General features: G+C 36.9%; 1 protein-coding gene and 1 long non-coding RNA gene across 2 annotated transcripts; one reads left to right on the top strand and one right to left on the bottom strand.

The window, feature by feature from the left end:
- Positions 1-8,624: 8,624 nt before the first annotated feature.
- On the bottom strand, positions 8,625-14,952 carry LOC110894031 (probable serine/threonine-protein kinase PBL17). The gene is made up of 6 exons (XM_022141191.2): positions 14,398-14,952; positions 13,193-13,536; positions 12,272-12,407; positions 10,699-10,835; positions 10,469-10,592; positions 8,625-9,222 (listed from the first exon to the last, which is right to left on the bottom strand). Exons 1-6 carry the CDS (start codon positions 14,453-14,455, stop codon positions 8,798-8,800), a joined length of 1,224 nt encoding a protein of 407 aa, XP_021996883.1. The 5' UTR covers positions 14,456-14,952; the 3' UTR covers positions 8,625-8,797.
- Positions 14,953-19,667: 4,715 nt separating this feature from the next.
- LOC110896370 lies at positions 19,668-21,773 on the top strand. The gene is made up of 3 exons (XR_002567864.2): positions 19,668-19,837; positions 20,349-20,415; positions 21,529-21,773. It is a non-coding gene; the product is annotated as an uncharacterized LOC110896370 (long non-coding RNA).
- The last annotated feature ends 436 nt before the right edge of the window (positions 21,774-22,209 follow it).

Genomic DNA, 22,209 nt, shown 5'->3' with positions numbered 1-22,209 from the left:
CACCTCCTCACTTGATCCGGACAACATAAATACCATAAAACTTTTCGATAATCCGAAACCGACTTCAAGTTTCCAAACTACGCATAATTCTGACTCTTAGTTAGTTATCCGGTACCCCAGGTAACCCGGAATAACTAGAAAAAAAACTCGGAACATGCACAACTCGAAACTTCCGAACTACACAAGCTTCTAAACTTAGTTAAAAATCCGGTACCCCAGGTAACCCGGAAGCTTAGAAAATTCGGAACTTGTAAAACCCAAAAGCTCTTGAAACCTCGAATCAGATCATCGGAATAGTACTTAGAGTACAAAGAAATTCAGAACAAGCAAAGACATCCGAAAAACCCATAACCGATCACCAGTTCGTTGTAAAACCGTTCGAAGCTCATTTTCCAAGCCCCGCAACAGAACCGGTTACCTTATCACCCCGTTCATCCCCACTTGCAAACATCGCTCCCACACATGTTCTTCGGCGCTTGCAGTCGCAATAATCAACGGTCGATTACGGCTACGAAACTTACGAGTCCGTGTGGCAACTTCGAAGCCGTCCATCTCAGGCATGTGGAGATTCAAAATCACGACGTAAAACGGGCTCATTGTGGGCCCTAGCGAGCTCAAGCACTCGAAACCCTCATTAATAAATACCAACAACATCTTATGCGATTTCGCACTACTGTCAGCCACCAACAGTTTCGCAGACACCGGAAACTTCAAGTTCAAACCCTCACCAAACGACGCCGTTTCATTAATACTCAACTTCTCCGGCTCGTATACCACAACCTGCTTCGGTATCCCAAACGACGCCGTGTCACCGTCTCTCAAAAGCTCGGAATAACAATCCGCTCTAAACTTAATCCATTTAAAACCTCGGAGATTGTTTACCCTTTTCAAAACCCGGAGTCACTAAAAGCTCGGAAACACAGAGTACAACGTGTTTGGGTAAAAATCGGAATAACAACAGTTAACTAAGAGTTCTGAAACGACTGTTTTGTGTTTTAACTAAAACAAAACTCGGAAATCTGAGGACCCGTATAAAACTCGGACTGGCTGTTTAAAAACAGAAACTCGGAACTGCAAACTGAACCTCAGACCGAAAAATGTTTTCAGAAAACTCGGAGACATTAAAACCTCGGACCCATCATTTGCAAGTCAAAAACTCGGAGTGTGCATCATGTGTATGTGTGTTAAAACTCGGACAAGCTCGGAAACAGAGGAAACTCGGAGCTTGTTAACAGACCAGATGACAGAATCAAACTCGGAACAAATGGACAGAAGTTAACTCGGAGCTGTTTAACAAACAAACAAACTCGGAGCAACTAAGAGATTTAAACTCGGAGATGCATAATTACTCAAAGAGCTCGGACCGTGAGAAATTTAAACTCGGGGTCTGATACCCCAGTGTAAAACTCGGTAACATATGGACAGAGGTTAAACTCGGATGAACATATGGACAGAAGTTAAAAAACTCGGACAGATATAACAAATAAACCTCGGACAGATATAACAAATAAATATGGGTGTTTCATGATTAAACAAATAAACCTCGGACAGATATAACAGCTACCTTGTTCGGAACAGTGATTTTGAGGGAGTCAAACTCGGAACAGATAACTTGTTCGGAACAGTATGCTAAAACTCAGAAAAAAAAAACTGTTTTGCTGTAACTATATTAAACTCGGAAACATATAACTTGTACACAAGAAAACTCGGACACGTATACTAAGTAAAACTCGGAATAATACTCATGTTAAAACTCGGAACAAACAACTGTTAACTGTTTTAACCTGTTAAAAACTGATGAAAAACTCGGACCTGAACTGATTTACAAACTCAGACAGGATTTGAACAACCTGTTTTGAAAAATCGGAACCAATTCTTTCAAGAAAACATCGGACTGATTTTCACAATTGTTCAAAATACTCGGAATCCATTAAACACATAAGAACTCGGAATTGACTTACTGCTTGAAAGCCTCGGAGCCCACTGTTTGACCGTTTTGACTAGAAGAACCTCGGACCAAAAGGAAACTGTTAATCATTGAACCCGTGTTGATAAAAAATACTCGGAACTGAAACAAACAAACTCGAAACTGAAACAAACAAACTCGGAGCTGATAAAAAATATCAAACTCGGAACGGACAAACAAGTATAATACTCGGAGCTGAAACAAACAAACTTGGAATTTAAAAAAATCAAACCTTGGAGCAACAGTCAACATCGGAACAACAGTTTTAATGTAAAAGCTCGGAACAACAAGGTCAAAAACTCGGAATTGATCCTTGGAACAAATCCTCAGAACAAATGAAAAGCTCAGAAGACACAAGTCTCCGGACTTTCTCCCTAGTGTGACTTCACACTAGTTCACCAAAACCCCGGAAACACAAACACAGAGTTTTAAAAACTCAGACAAGTTTAACACTAAGGAAAACTCAGACAGAGCAATTTTTGGATCAAACCTCAGATCTGCAACAACTTGGAGAACAAAACAACCACAAACAGCTTCATTTTCTTAAACTTTTCTGCAAAATCTTCAAGTCTTCAAGATGTTTGGCGGAAACAAACATCAAATCAAGAGCAATGGTGATTCAAAAGGCGGTTAGACCATTCCGAATCGGTAACCATGCTCTGATACCACTGTGAAAGCACCGAATCGATGACGAACATCAAACATTGCACTTGATTCAAGACATGAAGAACAAAATATGAAGAACAAGATAGAAAGATGTAGAAGATGAACTCTTTATTATGAATCAGTCATCACAGATTACACAAACCAAAGGAGTATACATCATCTACAAGCTAGTTTAGATCACAAAGATCTAAACCCTAGCTTTCTCTCACTAACACATAGTCTCTCTCTCTCTAGAATTCACACAGAAGGATGAACGAGTGGGAGAGGTGCACCCAGCTACAAGAGTTGCACAAAGCTTTCTCTAAATCCTTGCCCTAATCTACACAATACACACATATATATAGGCTAGGGACTAAACCTCAGACAAAACAATTCTCCACCAAAACTCAGACAAAAGTTTTCCCAAAACTTGGACAAGTTGTCCCTAGGAACTTCTTAGGGACAAATTCTCCCTAGGAACTTCTTAGGGACTAAGTTTGGACACTTGTTCAATAAAGACCCTAAATATTGGAAGCCATGCACTTTTCACCCAAAGTGCATTAACAACTCCCCCTTGATCAATGCAGGTCTTCATGTGGTCTTGAATTCTTCGTTATGGTTGACTTTAACTTGGACTTCTGCTTTGGTTGACCAGAACTGATAAGCGACAGTTACCCGGCAGAAACTGCACTTACAGTCTCCCCCTTAACTGTTGCATCAGTTCTGTGTGGCATCGATAATCTTCAATCACGGATACTGCACTTAGAGACTCCCCTTTAACTGAAGATATCATGTCAGCTTTCAACTTTGGCTGAGACTTGATCTTTCTGGTAGAGCACAGCGATCTTCAACCCTTCTAATTAAAGACTTGCTGACGATCACTTAAGGCCGCTTTGAGAAACCCGAAGAATCCAACATCAAACACTGTAGATCCTCCCCCTCAAACTACTCCCGAATCAAATTAACGCGAACCGACCTACAACCACATTTAGGAATATCGCTCGATACATTAATCTTCAAACCTAACCGGTAGCAGAAAGAAACATTGGATTTTCAATCCCCAATTTTGAACACTTCAAACTTCACAAAGACATGAAGCTCAGTTCGATAAGTTAATAACAAACTGAACTTTGTAAAAGTACATCCACCATCTTGATCAGAGTCTTCAACCGAGTGTCTGAAATCATTTCATCTCGAATCTTCAAGATCCAATCTCGTATCTTCACAAATCCGCCAATTACCCGATGACTTTCGTCTCTGATCTCCCCCTCAATGTAAGAACCCCTATTTCGAGAATCCGATCAGTCACCCACTTGGAAGAGGTACCAAGAAGACTAATCTTCTCTACTCTAACTGGCATACGATAAAGGCATGACCTTCAACTAGTTGCCAAACGAACAATTTGCTTCATCACGTCAACACTTGATTAAACCTCGAACAAACTCGACAAAACTCAATCATACACTAGCTCTAACTTGCTGTTACACTTCACCACCGGTAAGATTAACACTAAGTTAATCTCAAAGACAGTGAACATGAACTTGTTTTGATTGTAGCACTACGAGCTTTTGATTTACAAAGAAAACAGGAATTTCAAAATTTTTACTCCCCCTTTTTCTTTGTAAACAATACAAAAATCCAAGCAAGTCGTATTCTCTTCACCTCCTCACTTGATCCGGACAACATAAATACCATAAAACTTTTCGATAATCCGAAACCGACTTCAAGTTTCCAAACTACGCATAATTCTGACTCTTAGTTAGTTATCCGGTACCCCAGGTAACCCGGAATAACTAGAAAAAAAACTCGGAACATGCACAACTCGAAACTTCCGAACTACACAAGCTTCTAAACTTAGTTAAAAATCCGGTACCCCAGGTAACCCGGAAGCTTAGAAAATTCGGAACTTGTAAAACCCAAAAGCTCTTGAAACCTCGAATCAGATCATCGGAATAGTACTTAGAGTACAAAGAAATTCAGAACAAGCAAAGACATCCGAAAAACCCATAACCGATCACCAGTTCGTTGTAAAACCGTTCGAAGCTCATTTTCCAAGCCCCGCAACAGAACCGGTTACCTTATCACCCCGTTCATCCCCACTTGCAAACATCGCTCCCACACATGTTCTTCGGCGCTTGCAGTCGCAATAATCAACGGTCGATTACGGCTACGAAACTTACGAGTCCGTGTGGCAACTTCGAAGCCGTCCATCTCAGGCATGTGGAGATTCAAAATCACGACGTAAAACGGGCTCATTGTGGGCCCTAGCGAGCTCAAGCACTCGAAACCCTCATTAATAAATACCAACAACATCTTATGCGATTTCGCACTACTGTCAGCCACCAACAGTTTCGCAGACACCGGAAACTTCAAGTTCAAACCCTCACCAAACGACGCCGTTTCATTAATACTCAACTTCTCCGGCTCGTATACCACAACCTGCTTCGGTATCCCAAACGACGCCGTGTCACCGTCTCTCAAAAGCTCGGAATAACAATCCGCTCTAAACTTAATCCATTTAAAACCTCGGAGATTGTTTACCCTTTTCAAAACCCGGAGTCACTAAAAGCTCGGAAACACAGAGTACAACGTGTTTGGGTAAAAATCGGAATAACAACAGTTAACTAAGAGTTCTGAAACGACTGTTTTGTGTTTTAACTAAAACAAAACTCGGAAATCTGAGGACCCGTATAAAACTCGGACTGGCTGTTTAAAAACAGAAACTCGGAACTGCAAACTGAACCTCAGACCGAAAAATGTTTTCAGAAAACTCGGAGACATTAAAACCTCGGACCCATCATTTGCAAGTCAAAAACTCGAAGTGTGCATCATGTGTATGTGTGTTAAAACTCGGACAAGCTCGGAAACAGAGGAAACTCGGAGCTTGTTAACAGACCAGATGACAGAATCAAACTCGGAACAAATGGACAGAAGTTAACTCGGAGCTGTTTAACAAACAAACAAACTCGGAGCAACTAAGAGATTTAAACTCGGAGATGCATAATTACTCAAAGAGCTCGGACCGTGAGAAATTTAAACTCGGGGTCTGATACCCCAGTGTAAAACTCGGTAACATATGGACAGAGGTTAAACTCGGATGAACATATGGACAGAAGTTAAAAAACTCGGACAGATATAACAAATAAACCTCGGACAGATATAACAAATAAATATGGGTGTTTCATGATTAAACAAATAAACCTCGGACAGATATAACAGCTACCTTGTTCGGAACAGTGATTTTGAGGGAGTCAAACTCGGAACAGATAACTTGTTCGGAACAGTATGCTAAAACTCAGAAAAAAAAAACTGTTTTGCTGTAACTATATTAAACTCGGAAACATATAACTTGTACACAAGAAAACTCGGACACGTATACTAAGTAAAACTCGGAATAATACTCATGTTAAAACTCGGAACAAACAACTGTTAACTGTTTTAACCTGTTAAAAACTGATGAAAAACTCGGACCTGAACTGATTTACAAACTCAGACAGGATTTGAACAACCTGTTTTGAAAAATCGGAACCAATTCTTTCAAGAAAACATCGGACTGATTTTCACAATTGTTCAAAATACTCGGAATCCATTAAACACATAAGAACTCGGAATTGACTTACTGCTTGAAAGCCTCGGAGCCCACTGTTTGACCGTTTTGACTAGAAGAACCTCGGACCAAAAGGAAACTGTTAATCATTGAACCCGTGTTGATAAAAAATACTCGGAACTGAAACAAACAAACTCGAAACTGAAACAAACAAACTCGGAGCTGATAAAAAATATCAAACTCGGAACGGACAAACAAGTATAATACTCGGAGCTGAAACAAACAAACTTGGAATTTAAAAAAATCAAACCTTGGAGCAACAGTCAACATCGGAACAACAGTTTTAATGTAAAAGCTCGGAACAACAAGGTCAAAAACTCGGAATTGATCCTTGGAACAAATCCTCAGAACAAATGAAAAGCTCAGAAGACACAAGTCTCCGGACTTTCTCCCTAGTGTGACTTCACACTAGTTCACCAAAACCCCGGAAACACAAACACAGAGTTTTAAAAACTCAGACAAGTTTAACACTAAGGAAAACTCAGACAGAGCAATTTTTGGATCAAACCTCAGATCTGCAACAACTTGGAGAACAAAACAACCACAAACAGCTTCATTTTCTTAAACTTTTCTGCAAAATCTTCAAGTCTTCAAGATGTTTGGCGGAAACAAACATCAAATCAAGAGCAATGGTGATTCAAAAGGCGGTTAGACCATTCCGAATCGGTAACCATGCTCTGATACCACTGTGAAAGCACCGAATCGATGACGAACATCAAACATTGCACTTGATTCAAGACATGAAGAACAAGATAGAAAGATGTAGAAGATGAACTCTTTATTATGAATCAGTCATCACAGATTACACAAACCAAAGGAGTATACATCATCTACAAGCTGGTTTAGATCACAAAGATCTAAACCCTAGCTTTCTCTCACTAACACATAGTCTCTCTCTCTCTAGAATTCACACAGAAGGATGAACGAGTGGGAGAGGTGCACCCAGCTACAAGAGTTGCACAAAGCTTTCTCTAAATCCTTGCCCTAATCTACACAATACACACATATATATAGGCTAGGGACTAAACCTCAGACAAAACAATTCTCCACCAAAACTCAGACAAAAGTTTTCCCAAAACTTGGACAAGTTGTCCCTAGGAACTTCTTAGGGACAAATTCTCCCTAGGAACTTCTTAGGGACTAAGTTTGGACACTTGTTCAATAAAGACCCTAAATATTGGAAGCCATGCACTTTTCACCCAAAGTGCATTAACAACTCCCCCTTGATCAATGCAGGTCTTCATGTGGTCTTGAATTCTTCGTTATGGTTGACTTTAACTTGGACTTCTGCTTTGGTTGACCAGAACTGATAAGCGACAGTTACCCGGCAGAAACTGCACTTACATCATCGACCATTTTTCCATCACTCACAACCTTTTTTAGTGGGGGTGGTCATCACTCATCACCACACCCAACAATTTCCCCCAACCAACAATTCCACTCACAAAACCAAACCATCACGCGTTGAAAATATAACGAAAATGGATTTTCGTTAATATATAACGCGTTATCTAAATGAGGCGGGGTGGGAGAAATAAACTTCCACGCGTTATACTATTTGCCATCACGCGTTAAAGGTAACCGCCCCGGGTCCTCTTAGTCATAACAAAAAAATGTAAAAATATTAAAACCCGACTCCCACCCGCTCTAGCAACCTCCCATCGCTCTCTTCGTTCCAAATCACCGTCTAGCATGTGATTTTTCTTTGGTTGAAATCTGGGCTCTAATGCCTCCATCGGGGTTAAAATGGGTGCTTTCGCCAATCATGTGTCCATACTTCTTGCTAGGGGGTGCAAACGAGCCGAGCCGGGCCCGAGCTCGACCAGGCTCGAGCTCGTTTAACATATGAAAACTCGAGCTCGAGCTCGGCTCGATTCGAGCTTTATTTCTGAAGCTCGAGCTCGGCTCGAAGGTAATTTTTCAAGCTCGAGCGCGGCTCGGGCTCGACGCATTTAGTATTTATTAATTAATTTATTAATTATAATTATTATTATACATATAATTTAGTTATTTATTTATATTTATATAAATGGTAATTATTATATAAATTTATGTTTAATATATTAATAAAAAATATATAAACAGAAACCTCGATTAGGCTCGTGAGCCGGCTCGAGCTCGATAAGCGAAGCTCGGGCTCGGGCTCGTTTAGTAAACGAGCTTGTTTTTAGGCTCGAGCTCGAGCTCGTTTAAGCTCGGCTCGTTCGAGCTGAGCTCGAGTAGCTCGCGAGTAGCTCGGCTCGTTCGAGCTGAGCTCGAGTAGCTCGCAAGTAGCTCGGCTCGTTTGCACCCCTACTTCTTGCATTAAAAACACAATAAATTTGTACGCGTATGCAGTTAAAAACACAAAAAATTCGACGAAAGTAAAGACGACCAATTTCGTTCTAATCAAGAACAAGATTGATATCATAAGCAGAAATGATTAACCGAATTCGATATGAAAAATCTCATTTTTCTAACAAATAACCCAAAACGCTATCAATTAGATCTTGTACAACAAACTCGAATCAAAACGTGTTTCTTTCGTGGTTTTTTTTTTTTTTTTTTTTTTTTCTAAAAACTTACATCTTAATCTCCTTTCAAGCCTCATTTTCACCACCACCTTTCACCTGAGTATCCATTTTTTTACTATCCGCAGCTTCAAACAACGTCACACTCCGGGACCCACTTTGAAAAAGCACTTCTTCTTGAAGAAGGTCACGGGTCTGAACCGATTCAAGTGTCTCAACGACCTGGCTCATAACGGGCCTACCTTTAGGGTTTTGACTGAGACATTGGTAAGCTAGACCGGCAACTTTGATGGCGGTTTTGGATGAATATTGACCTTCCATTCTCGGGTCAAGTATTCTGACAAGTTTCTTGTTGTGGACCAGAAGTGGTCTAGCCCACTCGACCAAGTTGTGCTCACGGCTAGGCCGGCTTTTGTCCATGGCTCGACGACCGATTAACATCTCGAGAAGCACCACACCGAACCCGTATATATCGCTTCTGGCTGTCAAGTGTCCTGCCAATGCCATCAATGTTCAACAGAAACAGAATCAGTACTACATGGTTGACTTTAGAAAGTCAAACTTCATACAAAAATCAAAGAATTGAAGAAAGATGCCATTTTTTTAATCTGTAGACGATAAAAAGGTTAAAAAAAGTTGAAGAAATGCAAAAACACAAGATCTTGTGCTATCTTTTTCCACAATTTCTCATGTAATTTTGACTTTAGTAGTGGTAGGTCAACAATTCCTTTACTCAATGTCGGAAGAGAAGTGTGTAAATGTTTAGGTTTGACTTTGACTACAATCAAGTTTCGTTTTTGTTATAGTTGTTATCAGGACATGTTATTGACATCTATGCAGTTAGCGCGGTAAAAGATCGGATATCTGTCAAGGACCGATATTTGAGATATCAGGAAAATCGGTGATATATCGATCCAATATCGGTCATAGATATTAAGAACAATAAATTTCACAATAAACAAACATAAATATCTAAGGGGCTGTTTGGCAACTTCTAAATGGTTAAGTGCTGAACCAACAAGAGGTCTGAACCATTAAGTGCTGAACCAGTAAGAGAGGTCTGAACCATTAAGAGCCAGTATAATGCTTAACCGTTCAGAGGCAAATGTCTGACCAATTCAGATTAGAGGTCTTAACCATTCAGACTCAGTATAATGTTTAACCATTCAGAGGCAAATGTCTGAACCATTCAGACATCTGCTCGTGAAACAAACAGTCTGAACCATTAAGTGCTGAACCAGTAAGAGGTCTGAACCATTAAGAGGTAAACAAACAGCCCCTTAATTGTTAATAAAAAGTTACATTCTTAAAATACAAATTGACTAATGGTACATTTCTTTGACATGCAATATACCCTTTTTGATGTATATATACGCATATATATATATATATATATATATATAGAGAGAGAGAGAGAAAGTATAATGTACTTCACGCCTTAACGTACATTAACGTACTTCACGAAATATATAACATGCGTAATTATTTTTTTGACTAAAATAACGTGCGTGATTTTGGATCCCATGCGTGATTATGTGGTCCCATGCGTGATTATATGTTCCATGCGTGATTATACCCCTGATCCAACGGTTACCATTGTCTCCTACGTGAAGTATGATAAGCCGTGAAGTATGTTAACCTTTCTCTCTCTCTCTCTCTCTCTCTCTCTCTATATATATATATATATATATATATATATATATATATATATATATATATTTACACAAAAACATGACTCACCAGACATGACATACTCAGGCGCTGCATATCCATATGTACCCATAACTCGTGTTGATACATGAGTTTGATCTCCCATAGGCCCATCCTTCGCAAGCCCAAAATCAGACAGCTTTGCATTAAAGTCCTGCAATTTATTTTCAAATCAAAAACAATTACTTGACATTTTTTTAATTGAAGACAAAAACCAAAGCCTATTAAGTAAGTTAAGTCACTGTGACTAACTGACTAACCGCGTCCAACAAAATATTTGATGTCTTAAAATCCCGATAAATAATCGGCCGTTCGGCATCATGGAGAAAAGCAAGCCCTTTTGCAGCATCCAAAGCAATCTTCATTCTTCTTGACCAAGTCAACGTAGCACATACTCCTTTTTCACACAAAAAAAAAGAGAAGAAGAAAAGTGATATCAATAATGCGAATAGTTCAACGTAGCTTGTTATTTCTCAAAAGTTTCAACAACACTTTTTTTTGTGACTGAAATAGTAACAAGAAACATTAGCTTGCACAAACATGAGCCCTGCAACTTCGACTTATTACTTATAATTGGGTCATTTGAAACAGGTAAAATGAATTAAAAAAAAAAACTGGCTAACGGAGCAAGTCAAACGGATAGGTACCGTAGGTACCGACGTACGGTACTGGTACCGATACCGAAAATTTGGAAACGTGGGTACCGAATACCTTAGCGGATCTATCAGTACGATATCGGTACTTGTTACAAAATGCTCTCTATATATGGTATTGGTACCGAAAATACCGATACCGAATTTTTTGAAAAGTGGGTACCGAATACGTTACCGAATCTATCAGTACGGTATCGATACTTGTTACAAAATGATCTCTCTATATGATATCGGTACCGAAAATACTGATACTGCATTTTTGGAAAAGTGGATACCGAGTACCATACTCCATACTGAGCCTATCAGTACGGTATCGGTACGCTACCAGTACGTGGTACCAAATGCTCATCCCTAGATTGAAGGGTTGAAAGTTGCCTAAGAGTGTGCTTTTAGCATCTACAACTTCCTAAATCAGTATATATAGGAATTCAAGTATTACTGAAATAATGTAGTTATTTAATCATACTTGCACACACTAAGTTATCCTTTTTCGTTCTCTTGTCGTGTTCCTACTTACTACCGTCTACCAAACTAGATTGCACAAACATGAGTCTTGTGAAATGTCCTTTTTTCACAAAATTGGGTATCTATCATAGGGCAAGATTTGACATCGTTACTACAAATATGGGATCGTCAAAAAATTCATAAATAACTATACACAAATAAAATATGTTAATATGATTGTACTCTAAGTAGTTAATGCGGTAAAATATCGGATATCGGTCAAGGACCGATATTTGAGATATCGGTTATCGCAGTGGGATATCGGTAATTTTAAATTCATGCTAAATTTATATATATAGCAATTTAACACTAACAATTGTAACAAGTAAGAACTGACTAAGACTTAAGACACTAACATTTAACAGTAACAACTAATAATTAAGATTTAAAACACTAATAGCAGCAATAAGAAGAAAAATGAACGGTAGAAATAAGAATGGTACTGATATCGGGAAAATCGGTGATATATCGATCAAATATCAGTCCTATATCGGTCCTATATCGGACAATAGCGCTGATATTATCGGTACCGATATTCTGACCAATATTTTGTACCGCTATCTCGGCAGGGGACCGATAACCGACATATCACTGATATATCGGTTGATATATCGGGATATTAACTACATAGATTGTACTAACATATTAAAAGCTTTATAATAGTTAAGCTACTCACTGCGAAATAGGTGTTTCTCTAGGCTCCCGGAAGCCATATATTCATATACCAAAAGGCGGTGATCTTCCTCACAGCAGTATCCAATAAGCTTCACAAGATTCGGGTGCTGCAGTTGTCCTAAATAATTGACTTCAGCCTGTAAATAATATAATAAGAACCTTTCAGACATACAAATTCTACCGTTTTCATCTTAACCACAAACCTTTTATCAACCTACTTAATTCATTACTTGTTATTTTGTTTATTAAATCATTCAAGATGAACACATGATGATAACCTTTTTATATCTATAGAACAACCACAATCATCACATGTAGGAACGATATATAGGGCTGCAAACGAACCAAACGTTCGGTGGCGTGAAGTTCGTTTGTGTTCGTTCGTTTAATAAATGGACAAACACGAACAAGAAATTCCATTCGCTTAGTTAAATGAACGAATATGAACAGAGGCCACGTTTGTTCATTTATGTTTGTGAATGTTCGGTAACGTGTTCGTTTGTGTCCGATCGTGTTCGATACTTCATTAGTGTTTTTAGTTTTTATATTTTATTTACATACTTCAAAATTCCGACAAACAAAATATTTAATAAGTGTCAGTGTATTACATATTTTGTTCATGAACGCTTGTTTGTGTTCGTTTGTTTCTGTTTGTGTTCATGAACATTAGTTTGTGCTCATTTGTGTTCATCGACGTTCGTTGCCTAGAATTAACAGACAAACACAAACACAAACGAACACGAACAAGTTTAAATAAGCAAGATATTTCCTTATCAAACGAACACAAACATAAAATCCTGTTGGGTAAGCGTTCATGAACATATATATTTCTTAACAAACGAACACAAAACAAGGACTTGTTCGTGTTCGTTCGGTTCATTTGCAGCCCTAACGATATACAAACACAGGTCGAAACACATACCAGCCATTCCCGATCACCTTGAATTCCTTCGGGATCAAGCTCCTTAACAGCAACTTCCGTTTTCGCATAACCGGCTCTCACATTCTCATCTATAACGCCTTTATAAACAACGCCAAATCCACCCTCACCTAAAACTTGATCCGGCCGAAATAACTTGGTGGCCATCCGCATCTCGTCATACGTAAATATATCAAGATTGCTATATCCAGGACTTTGCCTAAGATCTTTAACGTCTTTCGTGATCACCACCAAACTGCTCGGACTTCTTATGTTAGGTGAATCCAATATAGTCTGTTTTGGTGGAGTCTTTAATGCATTTTTAGTTGAACTCGGTTGGATTTCACCTGTAGTTTCATATAAATGCATATATGATTCTAATTTCTATATCTATTTTCTTCATCTAAGATTCTAAGGTAAGTAATTGATAACCAAAATGTAAGATAAACAAAAGTTCAAAACTTGAATGCCAAGCTTATACCCCCCCCCCCCCCAAAAAAAAAAAAAGGCAAATTGGATTTAAATAATCCCAACTTGCTCAATTTGGCCGATAATAATCCCAACTCAGTTATTGGCCGATAATAATCCAAACTGGTCCACTTTTGGCCGATAATAGTCCGCCGTTAAAAATAGCTTAACGGAGTTAAGCTTTTTTCCGAATTACAAACCGATGTTTTATGAATTTTGATCAGAACGAGGATACGAGTTGATTGATATAAAATTTACCTCAAAATATTGCCCCAAACGACGAAAACGATGCTTCAATTCGGGTGTTTAAACTTCCAATTAACAAAAATCAAGTCGTTTGAAGCACCGTTTCGAGGTACCTTTTACATAAATCGAATCCTTTCCTCGTTCTGATCAAAATCCATAAAACATCGGTTTGTAATTCGGAAAAAAGCTTAACTCCGTTAGGCTATTTTTAACGGCGGACTATTATCGGCCAAAAGTGGACCAGTTCGGATTATTATCGGCCAATAACTAAGCTGGGATTATTATCGGCCAAATTGAGCAAGTTGGGATTATTTAAATCCAATTTGCCCAAAAAAAAAAAAAAAAAAAAAAAAAAAAAAAAAAAAAGCCTTCATGTTTAATTAAAACCACTAAATCTAGCAATCATCAACCGATCTTAGGGCTAATCCACTCAAGAATGCACATAAAAAACATAAAAAGAAAAAAAGAAATTGACAATAAATGTATATAAATACCTGGCTTGGTCTGAAAAGAATGTTGTTCATCAAACTCAGAACTAAAACAAGTACCCATGAATCAATCAACCTCAAGATTCAAATCAAACAAAAACCCAGATTCAAATCTCTAACCATCACCACATTGTTGACTTCTTCCACTCAAAAACACACTCAAAACCCAAAATCAAGACATCAAAACCCCACCTTTTCACTCCATTTCATCATATCTCAACAAAATCAACAATCTTTATACCATTTTATCCTCAAATCTACAGTTTCCCCATCTGGGTTTTGTGAAATATCAATAAAAGATCTCAGATTACAGTTAATAATCCAAAAACTGATCTGGGTCTCAGTTAATGATCCACAAAGAGTTGAAAGATACCCTTTTTGGGTTTTTTCAAGAACACTTTGATGAAATGAATAGATTTTGTAATAAAGATTTGTTTGGTGTTATAAATTCTTGATTTTGGGTTGTGGGTTGATGAGAAAGAAAAAGGATCGGCAGGAAAAAGTATGCTAAAATGCCAAAACTATCGGCATATGGTGTAGACGGTGTTACAATTTCAAGAATGTGGCTTTGGTAAAAAGGAATATTTTTTATACGGCTCATGTTATGTTATTATTTGTGTCATGGTATTATTTCATTAATTAGACCAACGGCTTTTTGTTTTAAAATTTTATTTTACTCGTAGCTTCTTGTTAATTTTTATTTAGTTTTTTTACTCAAATTTGTAAGATACTAATATTTTATACGAAAGGTACCATTGGAGAGTATCCGGTGGTGTAGAGTGTACTTTGTCACACACTCACACTCACATAAATATATAGCAAAATAGATAGCAAGGTTTCATACTTTGTCACATAAATATGTAGCAAAATAGATAGCAAGGTTTCATACTTTGTCACAAAAAAAGATAAAATTCTTGGTAAAAGTTTAAGAAGTAATTTTAATCTTTGATCAAGGCACATTAAAGATGAGGGAATAATAATTTTGTAGCATCGTGTGAACGTAGTTATAGGGGAAAAAAGAATAGTCATATTGTTAGCTTTTATTTATTTTTATTAGAATAAATTTCTGTTTTCATCTATGAGTTTGTCAATTTTAACTAGTTTAGTCTAAAAATCTAATTTATAACAAATTCAGCCCTGAACTCTGTATTTCTTAACGCTTTTCATCCCTAAGGGTTGCTTTTCATTTAATTCTTAGGGATGAAAAGCGTTAAGAAATGCAAACCTTAGGGTTGATTTTGTTATAAATTAGATTTTTGGACTAAACTAGTTAAAATGGACAAACCTCAGGGACGAAAACAGAAATTTACCCTTTTTTATTATTTTTATAACAAAATAGCTTTTGTATACTTTATTTTATTTTTAAGTTGTTGAATATATTTTTAAAAAATTTTCTTCATAGTGTCAATATAATCTACGTACAAGTGTCATAAGCGTGTCTAACCACATCGCATGCTCAGCACACAGTGCGTCTAATCTATACAGCGGCGTGTCAGCCTTGTATGCCTTTGTTGTTGGCGATTTTTATGTTTTTCGTTGAATGTATCTACCCTTCCCTATATGACATGTGTCGCATTTTGATGGTTTAGTTTTTTTAGTAATTGTTACATTTTATAATAACCACCATGTGTGTGGTTGATGATTAATTGAGATGCATACATGATGGAGTATCATGTTATGTTGTTATTTAAAGTTATAAAGTATGATGCTTAGTACGTATTAATCTATGTTTAGTGACTGTTTGACTTTAGCATTTTGATGTATGCCCCTATTGTTAGATAGGATGTAAACCAACCTTGATAGCCCTGAATGAGTCTCACAACCACTTTGTCACTCACTCTTGCTTGAGCACATATTCTGTTGACTTAAATTCACTCTAAACATCTTAACACACTCATAACTAGCATAGTAAACACTCTTATATGAAACCCACAAAGACCCTTGACCTAAACATTCTATTACTAAAGTTTCATTCCACCACAAAAGTTTTGTGAACCATTGCACAAGTATGCTAAAGTGGCATACACATCCATATGTGTTATACGACACCATGTTGTACAAGTGTAATGTTCATTAGAAATTTTGGGTGGCTACATGTCATCTTCTTCAATTAAACACATGAATAAAACTCTTTAACATTATTTCTTAAATCTTGACACTTCTAAACACTAACATTAGTTAACTAAACACCAAAATGAGGTTTCCAAACATCTTATGATTACGAAAACAACATAATTCCTTATACTAAAGGCCTACATGATTTGATCCATGAAAAAACTTACTATAATACATCTTTCTTGCCTTAAACCAAGCCTTGAAATCAAGTTAACTACTTATATCACAACTAAATAATAAATTCTAAAAAACAAACCCCATTAGTACACTGATGTACCATCAATTATATATATTTTTATACATATGTATACCCCAATTTTATGGGAATTTTTATGACTTTATTATTGAAAACATTATCTAAATCGTTCCTATTTAATAATCGCAGGTTTCCAAGGACTCTCAATGAAAGAAGCGAAAAACGAGGCAAAAATTCATAATTTTGAAGAAATCAGCAAAGTACCAGATAAGCATGATCGTGCATACCAGCCTAATAATAAGAAGTCAACAAGTTAACCCTGTTTGGTCAACAAAAGTCCATGATGTCCGGAGGCACGGTCGTGCACCACTAAGGCACGACCAGGGAGGAAGAAGACAAAGCTAATAAGCTTCGAGATCTGACAAGACTGATACTATTTGAAGCTCGTGTCTAGACACTTGTCCACGCATGATCGTGAACCACCTTAGGCACAGTAGTGCTTATAATAGAAAGGGACAAGATTCGCACCAAAAGAACAAGAAGGACAACAATCTGTTGGAGCCAAGTACCAAGCAAAGTCGTGCCTAACTCTCTATGGTCGTGCGTACTTGCACTCAACCAACCTATAAATAGGAGCCTTTGCAGTTCCTTTTCAGCATCCCATTCCACAATCCTCTTCCATTTTTCACACACATACCCTATTATCTAGAGAGGTCACTTGGAGTTCAGGATCACTCCACAAAATCACTTGTGTTAGCTTAGTTTGAGAAAGATAAAGAACTTGTAATCAACAACCTTCAAGAAGTTATTGATTCTTATACTTAATCCGTCATGATCCTTCCCATGATCATTGTTTGTGGATAAGTTTGTAAGGCCATTTTTGGCTAAACTTCTTGTATTGCTTGGGTTATAGATGAAGCTTGGTATGACTTAAATGTTTAATCCTTGGCAAAGCGGTGTGTTATGTTTTTGACAAATTATTTCTACTCTTCCTCTTTGTTAATTGGATTTGGTCTTCAGTTTTGGATTTGATTCTGTAAGTATTCTTGATAAACTTAGTTGTGTGAAGCTTATTGGTACACTCATTGTGTGTAAAAACCCATATACTAGTAGGGGGAGCCCATTTTTGTATTGATTAACCCATTTGTGTTTACACTTCTTGTAACTAAACCCCCACTTATCAAGAATTTCATTGGGGCTTGTCCGGTCTATATACCAGGCCTCAATTATAAGGCAAAACTTGGTTGAGTGAGTAGTCTAACACGATTTATATGTTAGGATTTGGTGCGGACCAAGAGTTGGTAAACTCATGTTAAAATGTATATGTGTTTATATATATTTTATTGTTATAACATCACTCGTTAAATAAAGATCAATCACCCTAGTCGCATTAACAACATTATTACCAAGTATTTATGCCTTTGTATAAAGGTCGTGAGGTGTAATGTTGTAGAAGAAGAAGAGTAGTTAAATGTCTTTAAAATAGAAATAGGTTGGTGGCTCTATAAACGAGCTTTCCTCTAGCCTAAGGGAATTAGGTAACCTTAACCAGAGCCCTTCTATTTTAACTTAAAAAATATAATTTGTAAATTTAATAAAAAAACCACTTGTAACCTTTTTTAGGAGTCGGGTCTTATGTGGATTCGAAAACCCAAAGCAATACTCATTGTGATCTTGATATTCTCCAATCATTTATATTACTTGTCTTTATTTTATAGTTTTATATTTAGTTTAGTTGAACAAAGCAAGCAAAAGATAATCAACTAACTAATCAGTAATTTACAAATTTTGTAGTACAAGTCATGTCCTTTGTGTTCGATACTTGGTTCTTATATAAACTCCACTACAAAAGAGAAGTACACTTGTATATTGTATGTTTTTAGTCTAAGTAATAATAATTTCTTATAAATATAAAACGAGATAACCGTTTTCCAAAGTCACTAAAACTAACATACCTAAAACATGCACACCATACACACAACTTGATTGCAAATACATTTAGGTGTTATACACACCTATTGACCAAAACTCACTTAAGATCTAAACATAAATCCTAAAATGCAAGATATGCTTTATAGGGTATTCAAGTCTTCAAAAACCTTTCCAATTATTGCTTATCCTGTAAAGATGCATATTTTTCATGTTATATAACCCATTTTATTCCCCCTTTATCGATACTTGCACCCACACTACAACTTTGTACAAGTGAAATGAAATATGTGGACTTCACTCCATGTTGTTCAATAATTTTCTTCATCAAATTAGTCATTTTACCTTTTGTATTGATGATAAATTGCAACCAACGTCTTCTTTGACTTTTGGCTTTCTACTGTTAACTTAACTGTATAATTACTTAAATTTAGACGATCGATATTTGTTGATTTTAGTTAAAATCCACCTTAGCTTTTACACTTATGAATTTGGAATGTTACACCTTATTGCATCTCAATCTTTATTCTGACACAATGGTGTGCCACCTTCAACACGTCTGGTATTCAATCATTAGATAAGTTCGTAAAGCACTTTTTTAATAGGGTAAGACGTGATCTCTGTGGTTTGGTTCTAACTTATAAATTTGTTTAGATGGAATCTCAAGTTATATCCATAACTAAATAAGTTATTTTTACACCTGGTTTTATCAAAACACGAAATTAGCGTCCCTCACAAAGATGCAAGTTGAAGGCCCGCTTAGGTTAATTTCTTACGAGGCTTTGTTGGTCTTAAACATTACACAAAACAACACATAGTTAACAGGTGTAACATCCCGAAAATATAAAACTTTATAATATAATTATAAAACGTTGAATAAACAAGAACAAACTAACTAGGAATAGATAACCCAGTTAGATACGAGTCTTGTGATATCAAATAAATGGATGGAAAACTCCTAAATCATAAAGAAAACAATAATTGAGGGACTAGAATGGTTAAACTTGAAACTTGGGATGTTGAAACAAAAGAAATTACACCAAACACACACAAAAGTGTGTGTCTGGTCGATCTCTACACAGGGGCGACATAAGGGTTTCCCCACAACCCTAATCCAATCAATTTCCATCAAATTGAAGCCCCTAATCAGTCTAAAATCAAGTTTCAAGCACGAAATAGTGATCACCTCGCTGAAAGGATCACAAGGTATGCGAAATTCTAGTATTTTGATTCATCTCAAGTTCTAGGTTAATTATGAAAAATCGAAATTGAGCTTGATTGTGTCTTGCATGAATGTAATTAGAAGAGATATGGTGTCCAGGGATAAACCCTAGGTGAAATCTTGTTGAAAGATTGCATGATAATTATAGAGTTCATAACCACCATTGTAGGTGATTAATGAGCTTGAAGAAAACTTGATAAACCCTAGAATTATGATCTTGTTCTAGCATAATATGAATTTAAGAGTAAATTTCAGAAATATTGATGTCAAGACATGTGTAGAATTGTCTAATTGAAGTTAATTTAGATGATAATTACAAGTCATGAACTTGGTTTTGATGATATAAAAATCTGACCCGCTAGGCGTTTGATGAAACGCCTAAGTGAGGATTAAAATGTTAAAAGTTGGGTAAAAACGCAGATTTGATTATTATAAAGAATTATGCGTTAAAGCTTATGAAAGGGTTCTAAACTTATTGTGAATTGAACTCTTTAGGCAAAGAATCCGGACCGTCAAGCGGACACGCCGGAGGAGATACGCGTTTGAAGGGTGTGCTTTAAAGGTACGTGACTTTAGTTCCGTTACATTACGCATACATGTTTGGTAAATAGGCTACAAATGGTGTTATAGTGTAATATACGCGTTTGATATGTCATGGAAGTGGCGAAGCTCACTCGACAATCAAACGGGTCAATATAATGGTTAGCAATAGTTTGGCTTGTCAACAAAGTGGTGGATATCACTTGACAACCAAACGGGTCAAAACTATGTTTTTGAAATAATCTAGTGTAAAGAGACTTGAGAGTCTCATATTTTGTTAGTGTTGTAGTGTAACATACGTGTTTGACATGTCATTGAAGTGGCGAAGCTCACTCGACAATCAAACGGATCAATATAATGGTTAGTAATAGTTTGGCTTGTCACTAAAGTGGTGGATATCACTTGACAACCAAACGAGTCAAAACTATACCTTTGAAATAATCAAGTGTAAAGAGACTTGAGAGTCTCATATTGCGTTAGCATTGGATAATAATACGTCAATGAGTTGGTTATGTTGTTTAAGGTTTACGAATCCGAGATATCGGATCAGGCGATAGAAGTCAATTGTAATTATCGCTTGAAGCGGTTTGCTTGAATTTAGAGAAACAAGCATGATATCCTAATGGGAGCGTAAAGCCATGGAATGGCGTAAATACACCAAGATTTAGAAGCCCGGGGAATTGGGTAATTACATCTAAAAGGTTTTAGAATGAGAAATTGGTATTAGGCACATATAGCTAATGGGTCGAATAATTAAAACAAGGATTTTGTAAACCGTTTGTTCGTAATTCGGTTTTTATAATATGAAATTTACATGGTTGGCTCCGTAATTTTATTACAAACTCGTAGGAAAAAGAATCACTTAAAACGGATAACCGAGTAAAAAGTTATGAGGATTTAAAGTTGGACTTAGTCCTGGGTAAAATGCAGGTCCAGAAACTGGACCTGCTTGAAAACGCACTCCCCGCGCCACGTGAGGGGAGCATAAGGCACCGGCGTGACACGCGGGGCTACCCGCGACACGCGACAGGACGAAAATTGAAATTTTATTTTATTTTGACGATTCGATACTAGAACTTGTTTATATGCGTTATATTTATGTCAAGACTAACTTTCTAAGTTGTTTTGACTCTAGGTAAAGATGGGGTCTTTCCGGATGGTGATCAAGCATGTTATCAAGAACCGAACACGAATTTTTGAAGCTTCCGCGTCAACTTAACTTTGTCTAGACAATGTTTTTGATGTAAATGATTTGCTAATCATGTTATGAATGTTTAAACTAGTCGGTAGTTGACTAGTAGGTGATACTTAAAAACTTTGATTTTGTACTTATGTTAAACTAAGGTACTCTATATATATAATTAAGTATATTGTATTATATAAAATTGGAAATTAAACGGTTGTTACAACAGGTTTCGGGTCTTAAATAGACCGACATGTTTAAATCTATCTAAACAGGTTAAACACCCGTTAACCTATTTATTACCTGTTTATATTATTTAATAAAAAAATAATGTGCTCTTGTGATCTCGTATACGTGGTACCATACAGTTGCCCTAACGTGTCTAAAGAGGTCGTTACTCACAACTCATAGTCCTCGCTCTCGCATATTTTCTCTGTCTTCGTTAATTCATTGGTTCATCCATTTCATCGATTATCGAAGTTCGATGACATTTGAAGGGCTTCAAGTCTGGTTGTCAAAGTTTAATGGGGGACACTGGTTCTTCATCGTCATCCTCGCATCTTTTTTTCATTTTCATTGGTTCACTGTCTTCATTATCTTCGTTTTTCAAGCAGTGATATTCTAAGTTCCATA

The sequence above is a fragment of the Helianthus annuus genome, chromosome 12 (assembly GCF_002127325.2).
Source record: "Helianthus annuus cultivar XRQ/B chromosome 12, HanXRQr2.0-SUNRISE, whole genome shotgun sequence".
NCBI lineage: Eukaryota > Viridiplantae > Streptophyta > Magnoliopsida > Asterales > Asteraceae > Helianthus > Helianthus annuus.
The sequence above is the reverse complement of the archived record's forward strand: the minus strand, read 5'-3'. Positions and strand labels throughout refer to the sequence as shown.